The following is a 13875-nucleotide window of genomic DNA, read 5'->3' on the forward strand; positions in this document are numbered from 1 at the left end:
TGGGAGGCAAGCACTAGATCCAAGCACTAGCAAACCTGTTTTGCTCACCTTTGCAGGCCTAGCACGCATCACAAGGCCTAACACACAGGAAACACTAAATCACACCACATTTGTTACAACGCATGTGTCTGTGCTTGTTTTCTTTTTGAATTTTCCTCAGACCTAGCACAATATTATAGTAATACTAGGCGCCCAGAAAATGCAACAACAATAATATGCAATTGATTTATTCTAGAAAACTTGCAACTTTTCTCCCTCTATCTCTGACCCTCTGATAATACACACACACACACACTCACACACACATACACACACACTCACACACACACACATACACACACACACTCACTCACTCACGCTTTCTTTTTTCCTAACTATGAAGTAAGTATGTTCGAGGCAAAAAACCTGGGGGTAAAAAAATCCACACATCAAAAAATAAAAACCACTCGGACTTCCCTGGTGGCGCAGTGGTTGAGAGTCCGCCTGCCGATGCAGGGGACACGGGTTCGTGCCCCAGTCCAGGAAGATCCCACATGCCATGGAGCGGCTGGGCCCATGAGCCATGGCCGTTGAGCCTGCGCCTCCGGAGCCTGTGCTCCACAACGGGAGAGGCCACAGCCGTGAGAGGCCCGCGTACCGCAAAAAAATAAAAAAATAAAAATAAAAACCACTCAATCCCAACACTCCAAAATATGGTCTCTGTTACTATTCTGTGACAGAAAGTTTTCAGGTTTTTTTCTATGCCTGCATATACATGTTCGTAGTTTTCTAAACAGTCAAATAGATTTATACTATATAAACAGTTCAACAGTCTGCCTTTTTCATTTAGAAATGTATTACAAACATTTCCCCATGTTGAGTAATATTTTTTCAGCACATGATTTTTTTAAACTTAGATGATGCTCCTTTACATGAATATTTATGATTCATTTAACTGGTCCCCTATTGTTTAACTAGAACATGGGGCTATTTTTCAAATCCCTCACTATTATAAACAAGTGAAGAACTTTATGTCTCCATCACTTCCTTATGAATTATTCCTAGAAATAGCTATAAAATACAAAGGGTTCCTACAATGTATTTAAATAAAACTAATAATAAAATTGGGCAAAAGAGGATATGCCTAGGCAATTCACAGAGAAAAAACAATCCGAGTGTCTAATTAGGATGCTCAATACACTGTAGTCAGTGGGATGAAAGTGAACAGGCAGAGAGGTCCAGTAGGGCGCACTGGAGAGCAGTGAGTGACCGAACACAGCACAGTACAGGCAGGGCGGGGTGAAGACAGGTGGCTGGGCTCAAGTCACAGCTCTCTCCTTACCAGCTCCCTAACTTTGGGAAGTTTACTTCACTCTAAACCTCAATGTCCCCCTCTGAAGATGAGGCCAGTAATAATACACACCTGATAGGGTAGGGCTACTATGGGGCTTATACACTATGGCCTACATGAAACACTATCCATGGCACTGTGTCTGGAATGTAAAAGTGCAACACTGTTATTCTTTTATTTGATTCTAAGCCTACACCCTTAGAATTATATTCTCTGATGATTAAAACAATAACCTTTATTATACACTTAGCTCTCCAAAAGAAAACTGTCATGAAAAATAGTGATTTTACAAACAATAATAAAGTGTAGAGAACTTTATTTAAAGTTTGATAAATTTATCAAAGAACAACAAAAAAAAGTAACACAGATATTATAATACTTCTCACCTATAACATTGCCAAATAGTAAAGAGTGATCATTTCAGGGCTAGTGGGAACAGGGGTAGGACAGAACATTCTCATACACTGGGGATGGAATTATGACCATTTCAGACCAGTGCTATCCAACAGAACTTTCTGTAGTAATGGAAATATCCCTTGATCTGCACTGTCCAATATGGTAGCCACTGGCCATGTGTTGCTACTGAGTACTTGAAATGCAGCTAATGTGACTGAGGAACTGAATATCTAATTTTATTTCATCTTAATCAATTTAAACTTAAATAGCCACACGTGCTAGTGGCTACTACATTGGGCAGCATAATTCTAGAAGGCAATCTTAAAATGTCTAGATGGTTTTAAAATACATACATCCTTTGTCCCACTTTTGGTAATCTATTCCACAGCAATAAAAGTATTATGGAATGGGGGTGAGGAAAACAAACCAAAATAAGAAATATTTACGTCTAGAAAAAGATATTCACAATCATAAAGAAAATACGTCATTTCATTTATTTAAACATATATATGTCAAAAAATAAATTTGAAAAAACCTAGCACAGAGATTTAATATAAGAAAAAAGTATATATGTCTGTTTACACATGGACAGAGATACATGGAAGGATGCCCCTAAAATTTTTATAACATTATCTCTGAGGGTAGGATTTTTAGGTAATTATTACTTAATTTGTTAAATCTTTTTATAGTTTGAATTTCTTATGACTATGAATTATTTATATAATCAGAAAAAGAAAACATTAAAATATTTTCATTTGGGAAAAAAAATACCATAAAGGCATTACTGGATCAAAGGATAAACTAGTTTTAAGGCTTTTTTATATATACATAGCAAAGTTGCCCTCTAGAAAGGATGCCCCAATTTCAGCAACCAACTAGCCAGCTCCTCACACACACACCCTTACCAACAGCAAGCATTATAATTTTTTCACCTTTGCCTATTTAACAGGTGAAAAATTGTAACTCTTTTTAACTTGAATTTAATTTATTACTAGTGAAATCGCACACTTGTTCACTCGCTAGTTATTTGTATTTCTTTTAGAATAGCATGTTCATATCCTTCGACTTTTTCAAAATTAGGGTGTACATCTTTTCTCATTAGTTTATAAAAGTTCTTTATATATTAAGGTTATCAAACCTGTCCTTTTATTTACATTGCAAATATTTTCCCTCTTTGTCATTTGCTTTGTTACTTTGTATCTTATCTTTTTAATATGGAGAAGATTTCAATACTTATATAACTAAAACCTATTCATTTTCCTTTTATGTTTTCTGCCTTTGGTCATATACTTTAAAGAATCCATCTCCATTCCAATTCCTCCAGGCCTTTGCCCAACAAATGCTAACATCAGAGACAAACATTCTAATTACTTGAACTGGTCATATAAATATGTGTACTCTGTACCAGTGCTGTGGGGATGCTAGTATCCTCCCTATTACTTGTATACTGGACATTTCACTTTCAAGTTCCTCAGAACACATTAATCAGAGATTAACTTGCTGCCTCCAGATTTGGTACTAGCTGTGCTTCTGGCCTAATCATAAATTCTTCTCAGAAGTACATAATACACCTTCAATTACTTCAACAATTCTTTGAATTAGTTTAAGATTTGAAGTTTCTTTAGTGGGGAGGGAATGGTTGGACAAAGCCCAAGGTTTATGACAAGCCCTTTTTTCCCTTTTTTAAGTCCTGGAAGAAACATATACTATTGGCCAAAACCAAAAAAATAAGTGCAAACTAAGGACTTCCTTGACCCTGTGTTGATAAACTAGGTAATCACACCCCTAGGTGTTTATAATCTAATTAAAAGACAAAAATGTCAAGGCCAGAGAGGGCTTAGAAATTACTTGGAGTTCAACCACCCCATTTTATAGAGTAGGAAGCAATACCCTAGGGGGATAAAGTGACTTGCCCAAGGTCATACCAAAAGGTAGTAAAAAGACTCAAATGTTTAGTCCGGAAGACTAGAGACTAGTACAAAGATATGAAAGGACAGAAAGAAAACACATTTCTGATACACAAAGTGGAAAAGCTCAATGACTGATTAAACTTAGCTGTTTATGGAACCACTATTGAGTCCTCTATGACAGCAACCCTCAAAATTTCATCTACACAAGCTCCACATAAATACTCTGAGGAGAGTTCCTGAAGCAAATGAAAATAAATGGAAGAGACCACGAATTCCCAGTATTCCAGCATTCCCTGGCCTCCAGGTCTCTCGCCCATAGAAAGATATAAATGCAGCTTAATCTGAGATATTTTAGCCTTCATGTGCATTTATTATCATCCTCACTACTTATAAAGATGCTGCCCAGGGACTTCCCTGGCCATCCAGTGCTTAAGACTCTGCGCTCCCACTGCAGTGGGCACGGGTTTGATCGCTGGTGGGGGAACTAAGATCCCACACGCCACGCAGCGCGGCCAGAAAAAAAAAAAGGCACCGCCAGGCATATGATATTATTGAAATGATTTGGGGTAAGGAGAGTGAGATTTTTGATATCACATGAAAACTCCTTGTCTCCAGCTTGGAGAATTTAGTAACATAAAAGGAGTTCAGGACAGACAACTCCATATTACAAATAACAAATTAATTATTTAAAGGTACATGTGAACATTAAAGTATCAGACAGAAAGTTATGCATCCTGTAAGTTTAATGGGGGAAATAAATTTTGAAGTGGGCTTAAAGAGTGGGTCATGAAATCAAATCAGGGGTGATGACCAGCATTTTTTTTTCCAAAATGCAATGAAAGAGAAATACCAGAAAAACTGTACATAGGAAGATTAAGTACTGTTCTGTAAAACTTTTGTTTCAATTTTATCTGTGTGTGTTTACTGGAATGTAATACAAAATAGATTTTTTTTTTTACTGTGAGTGACTTTCAAAAGAGTATGAGGAACAAGTTTAAATGAACATATGCATATATGTGTGTGTGCATGATTTATATATATATATACATATATGCCAAATAGACTTTTATCCCTATTAAAGAGTTCGATGGGACACGTAAGTATGGGTAAAGCTTGGATTATACACAAATCTTATTAGAGCCCTCCTTAATCAGGAGTCTTGAAAGGAGTGAGGGAAGTGAAAGGATGGATGGATGGATGGATGGATAGATGAATGAGAATCTGGCTGTTCAGGTACTTGTTTTTATCCTGTTCTCTACCGGAAACATCCTCAGCTTCCTTCCTTCTACTAGATAGAGTCAAGAGGTCCTAAATACAAAATAATGTGACTTCGAGGATTTGCGAATGTGCACAGGAAACAAGGGGACGCAGCACGCCTGTGCCAGCAGCCCCCGAATAGGGATGTTTGGCGCATACTTCAAACAAGTGAAAAAGAAATAATTTCTGTATTTCGTCTCTTCCTTTCCTCAGAACCACTGTGAGAATGGGCTAAAGAACATTTCAGGACAGTAAAGCCAGCTGTTTACCCAGAGAATGCGAGCGCCATCGAGATTACTGAGACCAGAAAGCAACCCCGGGGACGTTTACTCGAACGCTTCGGTCAGGATAAGCCAGAGAAAATTCCCACCCTATACATCCACGTCCCGCCCCCTCACCATTTGCATCGCCTGTTCCATCCACTTTTCGGTCTCCTCCGCCAACACAGAGCACGCGCCGCCCGTAATCTGCGTGGACCCTACCTTCGCCTCCATACTGCACCGGGGTAGCCTCGCTCAGTGCCGGAGGCCGCGGCGGCGGAGGAGCGCTGGCAACGGAACGCGGTGGGGGCGGGCTGTCGTTTCCGGGGGAATCGAACTGTGAGGCACTCGGGAGCGAATTCTAGACGGACCACGGCGCCTCAGGCTAGTGAGCGGCGGCGGCGGCGGCGCGCCCGCAGCAACAGAAACCGCTGCTGCTCAGCTACAGTCTCCGCCCCCTTCCCGCTCCGGTGACAGTCTCTGCGGAAAGTCGCGTTCGTGGTTTTTGGAGAGCAACGAGTGGGACGACGGCGGTCCAGCCGGGTAGTCCGTGCCAGGCGACGAAGAAACGTTTTCCTGGTGAACCATTCCTCCTTCCCTTTAGGCAGCCCGCACCCCCAGGGCCTGAAGATGCTGAGATCTACGTGGAATTTTCTGAAACGTCACAAAAAGAAATGCATCTTCCTGGGTACGGTCCTCGGAGGTGGGTGACAGCGTTCTTGGAAAGGGGCATAGGGAGGAGGGGGTGGGAGAGAGATGTCTGCCTTCTAAAATAGAGGTGATGGCCCAGGATTCGTTCAACCATGGGACGGGGAACCGGGTGACAAACCTCCAGGGTTCTTTACATCTCTGCAGTTGTGAAATTTGTGCCCTTTGCCCTGATACTGCCGCTTACTCTGTTTCTCGCCTTTTACTCACCCACCTTGGGAGAACCCACCACATTTTTTTTTTTTTTTCTGTTTCAAGGCACCGTTCTCTTACATATTTTTTTACTTCTCTTCTATTGTTTTACTGTGAGGTTCATCGTTTCTGTTTGGTACTTCCAGTACTTTGGCATTCACCGTTCGCAGAAGTTTCATAATACTCGAGGGAAGTTAACTAAAGCCTGCACTTCGAGTTCTTGTTTAAAGTTAAATTGAATTTTTGAAAACAGCACAATTGTACTGAAGGACTGGAAGGTATATGCTAGACAAAGAAACACAAATCAATATTTTAGCTCTGTTTCAGCTGTTTTAGAATACAAACTATGTAGTAAATTATGCAATAAGAAAGTGCTTTCGGGAAGTTGTGCAATCTTCTCAGGATCTTCAAGATTGGGATGAATTCCCACCTAGCTCACATAACTGAGTTGCACAGGCTGAGAGGAGATTTAGAAACAGATTAGATAGCAATCTTGAGAGCCTTTTTCCTCATAAGACAATCATGCAGGGGTCTAAAGGAGAGAATAAAAGGTCTTGTGTGATACAGGAGAAGGAAATGTAGGACTGTTAAGAGGAAATTTTTAGCATTTGAGTTTTTGGAGAAGTATTATCACTGACTACATGCTTTGGTTACAGAAATAGTTAAAAACAAGAGAAGTTTCCCAAAGAATTTGGTTGTTTTTCTCTTACTATTGATTATATTCTATTGCCCCAAAACAATTTGAAATTAGCAATACTCTTAGCATCAATAATTCAGCTCTGTTGATTCTTGAAAATTTGAAACAGGCTTCTTGTTAATGACGCAAGGAGAATGTTTTTCTCCTCTCTGAGGTCTACCACAGATCAATAATGATTATATGTAAAATTTTTTTTTTTGCCGTACGCGGCCTTCTCACTGTTGTGACCTCTCCCGTTGCGGAGCACAGGCTCCGGACACGCCGGCTCAGCGGCCATGGCTCACGGGCCCAGCCGCTCCACGTCATGTGGGATCTCGGACTCTCAACCACTGCGCCACCAGGGAAACCCTCGATTATATGTAAATTTTAATGGCATTCTTTGAAAAATTCTTTATAGATAAAATATATTTTCTAATATCTTCATGCACTGATATCTAATGTATATTTAAATTACACAAAGACTACTGAGTCCACTTTATTTGTAGAAACTAATGATTTATGTGTGATGGAAGAAGTATAAATAAAATATTTTTGCCTCTACTGAAGGAAAGAAAATAGTATCTCTTTAGCTATCTCAGAAAAAATAGCATACCCCGTCAGATTTATGGAACAACCTAATGGTAGATTAGATATAATCATAGGGGAAGCAAAAGAGTACACTTAAGAGACAGTTATAGGTATGATGAATTTGGAGATTGGGATTGACATATATACACTAATATGTATAAAATGGATAACTAATAAGAACCTGCTGTATAAAAAAATAAATAAAATTCAAAAATTCAAAAAAGAAAGATAGTTATAGATTTTTTTCAAAAATCTATTGAGAGCTTTATAGTTAGAGATTAAGAGGAATGAGAAAGGGGGGAAGAGGTTCAGAGGAACAGAAAAAGAAAATAATCCTAGTGTTTTATAACAAGAATGGATGTCAGTCTAAAAAGAAAAAAGAGTAGATGACCATGATTGGCATTTGTTTGAGCCTCATAGTCTTTCTGCTTCAAGGGAAAGGTCCTATAACATGGTACATATCAGTTAATCAATTTTAAGAAATATTTATCCAGTGCCTGTAGTGTTGAAGGTAATATGATTGGAAATACAAGATTTACAGAGATTTTTAATAGTAATAGCTACCATTTTGTGGGTGCCCAATGGGCCCTGTATTAAGCTCTTCTATTCAGTGGGGATGATGACAGGATAGTTATTGTTATCCCCATTCAAAAATGTGGGAACCAGAGTGCTAAGAATTTAAAAACTTGTTGAGGTTCCCAGAGTTAACAACAGGGAAGCTAGAACTCAAACCCAGGTGTGTTAGATCCCGAAGCACATTCTCTTTCCACAGTACACCACTCTTGTCTTCATGGACTTTATGGTCTAAAAGGAATGAAAACAAATGACTTAGTTTGTGCAGGCTGCTATAACAAATACCACAGACTGGGTGGCTTATAAACAACACAAATTTATTTCTCCCAGTTCTGGAGTCTGGAAATCTAAGGTCAGGGTACAAGCATGGTTAGGTGAAGGTCCACTTCGGGGTTGCAGACTTCTTGTAGTCTCACATGGCAGAAGGGGATAGGGATCTCTGTGAAGGCCCTTTGATAAGAACACTAATCTCGGGCTTCCCTGGTGGCGCAGTGGTTGAGAGTCCGCCTGCCGATGCAGGGGACACGGGTTCGTGCCCCGGTCCAGGAGGATCCCACATGCCACGGAGCGGCTGGGCCCGTGAGCCATGGCCGCTGAGCCTGCGCGTCCGGAGCCTCTGCTCCGCAGCGGGAGAGGCCACAACGGTGAGAGGCCTGCGTACCGCAAAAAAAAAAACCAAGAAACAAAACACTAATCTCATTCTTGACAGCCCCACTGTCATGCCCTAAGCGCCTCCCAAACACTCCCACCTCCTAATACCATCACATAGGGCATTAGAATTTCAACAGATGAATTTAGGGGAGACACAAACATTCAAACCACAGCAAGAAGCATACAAATAATTAAAATACAAAACAATAAGACCTGAAAAATGCTGTATATATCAAACTGGCAGATAGCCTGTGCAGTTGGAAATAATTAGGAAAGCGCTTCATGGAAGAAGTAGCACATTTTGACAGATTTGCAAACTAGGTAAGATATCAACTTGCATGCTCAAGAATCTTGGCCATTCAGTGGTGGGGAAAAAACTTTAATGTTTGGTCTCTTTGGTTTTTCATTCATTCAACAAACATTTGAATTAGAGGGCCTACTCTCTCCATATTGGGCTCTGGTGATACACAGGAATAAGATACAATTCTTGACCTTGAGGAACTCATAGTGCAGTCCAGAAGGCAGAAATGGAAATAAACAAAAGTAGTACAGTGATAGTATTAGAGTACCATAATAGAGCAGGGTTCTGTGGGAGCATAGAGAGAGAGAATAATGGAGGTGTTCAGCAAGCCTCCCTTAAGAATCCACTGGAGGGACTTCCCTAGTGGTGCAGTGGTTAAGAATCTGCCTGCCAATGTAGGGGACACAGGTCGATCCGTAGTCTGGGAAGATCACACATGCCATGGAGCAACTAAGCCCACAAGCCACAACTACTGAAGCCCGCGTGCCTAAGAGCCCGTGCTCCGCAACAAGAGAAACCACCGCAATGAGAAGCCCACGCACCACAATGAAGAGTAGCCCCCACTTGACACAACTAGAGAAAGCCCGTGTGCAGCAGCGAAGACCCAACGCAGCCCAAAATTAATCAATTATTTATTTATTTATTTTAAAAAGAATCCGCTGGAGTTACAGCTAGCAAAGTAGAAGGGGGCACAACAGGTAAAGGGGTTGCTCAGCAGATTCAGAGACCTTGTTTTGGGTGAATCAAAGTGTATTTCACTATGGCTAAGTGCAAGGAATAAATGGGGAGTGGCAAAAGATAAATTTGGAGAAGTAGCTATAGTGCAGATTGTGAAGGGCCTTCCTTATTGTGCCATTCTACAGAATTTGGAGCTTCTCAGACTTTAGTATGGATAAAAATCACTGAAGGGACTTAATGAAAATATAGAATTCTTTCTCCGAGATTCTGATTCTTTAGGTCCAGAGTGCAGTTCATTAATTCTTTAATTCATTCAACAAATATTTATTGAGCTCCAATTGTGTACCAATATTATATATTGGGGGTACAGCATCATATAAGACAAAACATTTGGGGATGTTTTCAAGGAACTTCCTTAAAGGCTACTTTTTTTTTTTCTGCGGTACGCGGGCCTCTCAATGTTGTGGCCTCTCCCGTTGCGGAGCACAGGCTCCGGACGCGCAGGCTCCGGACGCGCGCAGGCTCCGGACGCGCAGGCTCAGCGGCCATGGCTCACGGGCCCAGCCGCTCGGCGGCATGTGGAATCTTCCCGGACCGGGGCACGAACCCGCGTCCCCTGCATCGGCAGGTGGACTCTCAACCACTGCGCCACCAGGAGAGCCCCAAGGCTACATTTTTAACAAGTACCCCATCAGTAGTTCTGATGTAAGTGGAACAGGGACTGTACATTAAGAAATGATGGCAGGGTGTTGAAGAATTCTAAATGTGGCAGTAGTACAGTCAGATTCAAGTTTTAGAAAATCACTTTGCATATAAAAGATGGATTGGAAAGGTGTGAGACCAGAAACAAAGGAGAGTTAGGAAGCTGTTAAACCTGTTCAAGAGCATTAGTAATCTGGGTCTGAATGAAGACAGTGGTAGAGAAGTGGACTAAAGTGGCAAAGCTTAGAAAATATTTCTGAAATAGAATCAGAATAGAAGGGTTTGGTGGTCTTTTGTATGGGAGTGAAGTTAATAGATTATTTTCAAACCCTTATTGACGTTATTAACCTAGTAAAATAGTTATACTGAAGGATTTTCATCCATTAAGGCACTAAGTGATGGTTTTAGAAAACCAAATTCGTAATATGGGAAGGCTAGAAGATATTTTGCTTTACCAGCAGTGTTCTGAAAGGAAACGTCAAAACATTTTACATTTATTCTTTGAGATATTTAGTGAATGTTTTCATTATTCATAAATAAAGTCATAGCTAAAGAAGAAAACTTAAAGCTCATATAATCCCAGCCTTTCATTTTATGAAGAAATTTAGACCCAGAGAGAGGAAAGACTTGCTTAAAGTTACCTGCCTAGTTGGTGCCACAGCCATCAGTATGTACTCTCTTCTGGGCCAAACTTCAGGCAGCAAGTCAGGTGTATCCTGAACTCCACATTTTAGGTAATGAATTCTCTGCCTTCATTCTTACTTCTGTAGGGAAACAAATCACACAAAATCAGAATTTATGAATTTTGCAAATGAGAGCCTGGGTAAATTAGTCCTTGTATAGGAATTTACTTCAGTGCTAACTCGAGGAAAATAATGGATTGTGGGATTTTAGCCTAATGCCTTGTATCAGTTTGCTAGGGCTGCCATAACGAAGTACCACAAACTGAGTTGCTTAAGCAACAGAAATGTATTGTCTCTCAATTTTGGAGGCCAGAAATCCAAGATTTGTTCCGTCTCAGGGCTTTAAGAGAGGATCTGTTCCAGGCCCTTCTCCTTGGCTTGTAGATAGCTTTCTCCTCCCTGTGTCTTTACATCATCTTTCCTGTACACATGTCTGTGTCCAAATTTCCCGTTCTTATAAGAACACCAGTCGTACTGGATTAGGCCCACCTTAGTGACCTCCTTTTAACTTGATTATCTCTGCAAAGACCCTATCTCCAAATAATGTCACTTTCTGAAGTACTAGAGCTTCAACATGTTAATTTGGGCTAGGATACACTTCAACCCATAATAATTTATCTTTTAGCTTTAGTAAGAATATATTACATTTACCAAATTAAACACAGTACAGTTAGTTGACCCTTGAACAAAACAGGTTTGAACTGCACAGGGCCACTTACACAATACATTTGACCTTTGAACAACTCAGATTTGGACTGTGCAAGGCCACTTATATGCAGACTTTTTTCAGTAAATACTGCAGCACAACAGATCCTCGGTTGAATCCAAGGGCACAGAACTATGAATTGAGCCCACTGTAAAGTTACAAGCAGATTTTCCACTTCTGGAGGGAGTGTTCTGCACCCCTATCCCTGGAGTCGTTCAGAGGTCAACTGTAGTTCCTAAAGTGTTTTTGTCAGACACTGTTGAAAATCTAATGAAAGCAGTGGACCTTCTCCCCAGGAAAACACATAGACCAATCAAATTTACTATTATTCCAGAAAATTCTTAACTATACAAGGGGTGTCATTGCAGCATTTCATTTTACGCTATTATTATTATTTGAGAAATAATAATCATTTTACACATAACTTTTAGCCATCTGTTGTGCAAATAAAATAGAAGCAATTCATTGAGAAGTAGTTATTATCTAAGAGTTGCCTGTCAAAGGGTTACTTCGTAAGTCAGTTGCTTCATTCTGTTAGTATTATGGCGCTGTCTTCAGTTTATTGAGGATGAATTACAAGAAAGGTAGCTCTGAAGACATTTATATGAATTTTTATTTATTCTTTAAGGAGATTGTAATACATTTTTTGCATCTAGACCTAACAGCAGTCACACTTTATTTCTAATTATTTGTAGCACATACTCTTTCAATGTCTTTTTAAGACATATAACATGTTATCAGTTCATCTGTATTGCTTACACTAGTGAAAATAATTCAGGATACGTGTTTGCTTTGCAGTTCTTAGTGGGCTTCCTCCTTCCCACCTGTGACAAACAGACCAAATCCAGTTATTTCGGTCATGTACAATTCTTATGTTCTTTCTTGTTATATTGGAGGCTACAGACAGTTGGAGGTAGGTGAGGATTAGTTATTCTCCTACAGCCTTGTTGCCAGGTTATCATGAAACAAATTCTGGCTCACATTAAAACATCTATTATCAAGGATAGATAAAACAGTATCATAACTTGTTCTATAAGCTCATTGAAATCCCATTGTCCTTTCTTTGTGCTACAACAGCACCATGCATAAACGATTTACCCAAAGCAAATGCAACAGTATTCTAGATGTAGGATTCTGCTGGCCATGTGGTTAACCCTCTTGACTAAGAATCCTTCGAACTAGCAGCTGAGGATCCGAGACTAAGCCATTCCTAAGGGTTAAGGACTTTCTCGTATATTCTTGTTCAAATGAATATTACTAAAATGTTTCAGCTAACCCAGTATCTTAAACACCAGTCATTTAATCTGTGAAAAGCCATTTCTGATATTCATTTTGCTAGGTTAGTTGAAATGCTTAAACCTTGAACTATGGCTTTTGATCAAATGCTAACTAACCACGCTGGAGTGTTAACATTCCCAGTCAGGACAACTGAATGCCTATAAGGTATGACCAAAATGTGCACATTTTATATTATACTGTCTATACTGAAATGTGTTAAAGTAAATTACAGGCCGTAAGACCCCACCTATATTTTTATATCATAGTGTCATAATTTAGGAATTTTTGTACCCTTTTCACCTTCCCTTTTTCACTTAAGTTTCTAGTTTTAGATGTCTGCTTGACAACCTACCTTTCTTTTATTCTTCCTTTTAAATTTTTTCTTACATTTTTAAAAAGTATTATATTTTGGTTGAAGAAAATGTATAAACCATAGAGAAGCAAGAAGAAGGAAAAAAATCGCCTGCTATCCCACTATTTAGCAATGATCATTGTTTAATATATGTAAGAAATTAAAATCCATCTGTTGTCATATATGTTTATTTACATTAAAAAGCAAAACTTCTAGGATCTTATTTTATCCTCTAACACTATAACATGGATGTTTCCTTAAGTCATTAACTATTTAGCAATGTAGTTTTTAATAGCTATGTAAGAGTCCATTGTATGGCTAGACCATAATGTATTTAAACAGTTCCCTTTTGCTGGACATTTAGAATATCTCCAGTTCACTATTAAAGGCATTGCCTGACTTTGTAGATTTAATTCCTTTCTGTTTCTTTAGACCTAGTCTTTATGTACCCATCTATCATTGGCTTTTAAAATGCCAGTCTCCTTTTCCTTCTCTTCAGGTTGCAATTCTTATACAGTTCTTTAATTTAGGTTCTTAAAAGTTGTAATTTTTAGCTTTTCACTAATATAAGCCTCATATTTGGATAAAGTGGGTTAAAAATACTGTTTAGAATTTTTAATACTCTAATTAACTG

At 39.4% G+C, this 13875-nt stretch overlaps 2 protein-coding genes across 6 annotated transcripts in view; one reads left to right on the forward strand and one right to left on the reverse strand.

The window, feature by feature from the left end:
- ADAT2 (adenosine deaminase tRNA specific 2) overlaps positions 1 to 13875 on the reverse strand; it is a 118858-nt gene that overhangs the window by 72496 nt on the left and 32487 nt on the right. For 2 of the 4 annotated variants that reach the window (XR_013830710.1, XM_079938737.1), the window contains exon 1: positions 5292 to 5425. Coding sequence is in view for 3 of the 4 variants with exons in the window: in XM_079938737.1 (XP_079794863.1) it covers positions 5292 to 5387 (96 nt within the window). In the remaining variant the exon portion in view is untranslated. Of the gene's footprint in view, positions 1 to 5291; positions 5426 to 10863; positions 10987 to 13875 lie in introns of those variants that run through there. The other 2 variants (XM_079938738.1, XM_079938739.1) reach the window with 1 other exon arrangement.
- The window catches only part of PEX3 (peroxisomal biogenesis factor 3), a 44870-nt gene continuing 36498 nt past the window's right edge, over positions 5504 to 13875 (forward strand). Inside the window, exon 1 of one of the 2 annotated variants that reach the window (XM_079938736.1) lies at positions 5504 to 5856. In XM_079938736.1, the coding sequence (XP_079794862.1) occupies positions 5784 to 5856 (73 nt within the window). In that variant the 5' untranslated portion in view covers positions 5504 to 5783. The remainder of the gene's footprint in view (positions 5857 to 13875) is intronic. The other variant, XR_013830709.1, reaches the window with a different exon arrangement.

Source organism: Stenella coeruleoalba (assembly GCF_951394435.1).
Source record: "Stenella coeruleoalba genome assembly, chromosome: 12".
In the NCBI taxonomy this organism is placed as follows: Eukaryota; Metazoa; Chordata; class Mammalia; order Artiodactyla; family Delphinidae; genus Stenella; species Stenella coeruleoalba.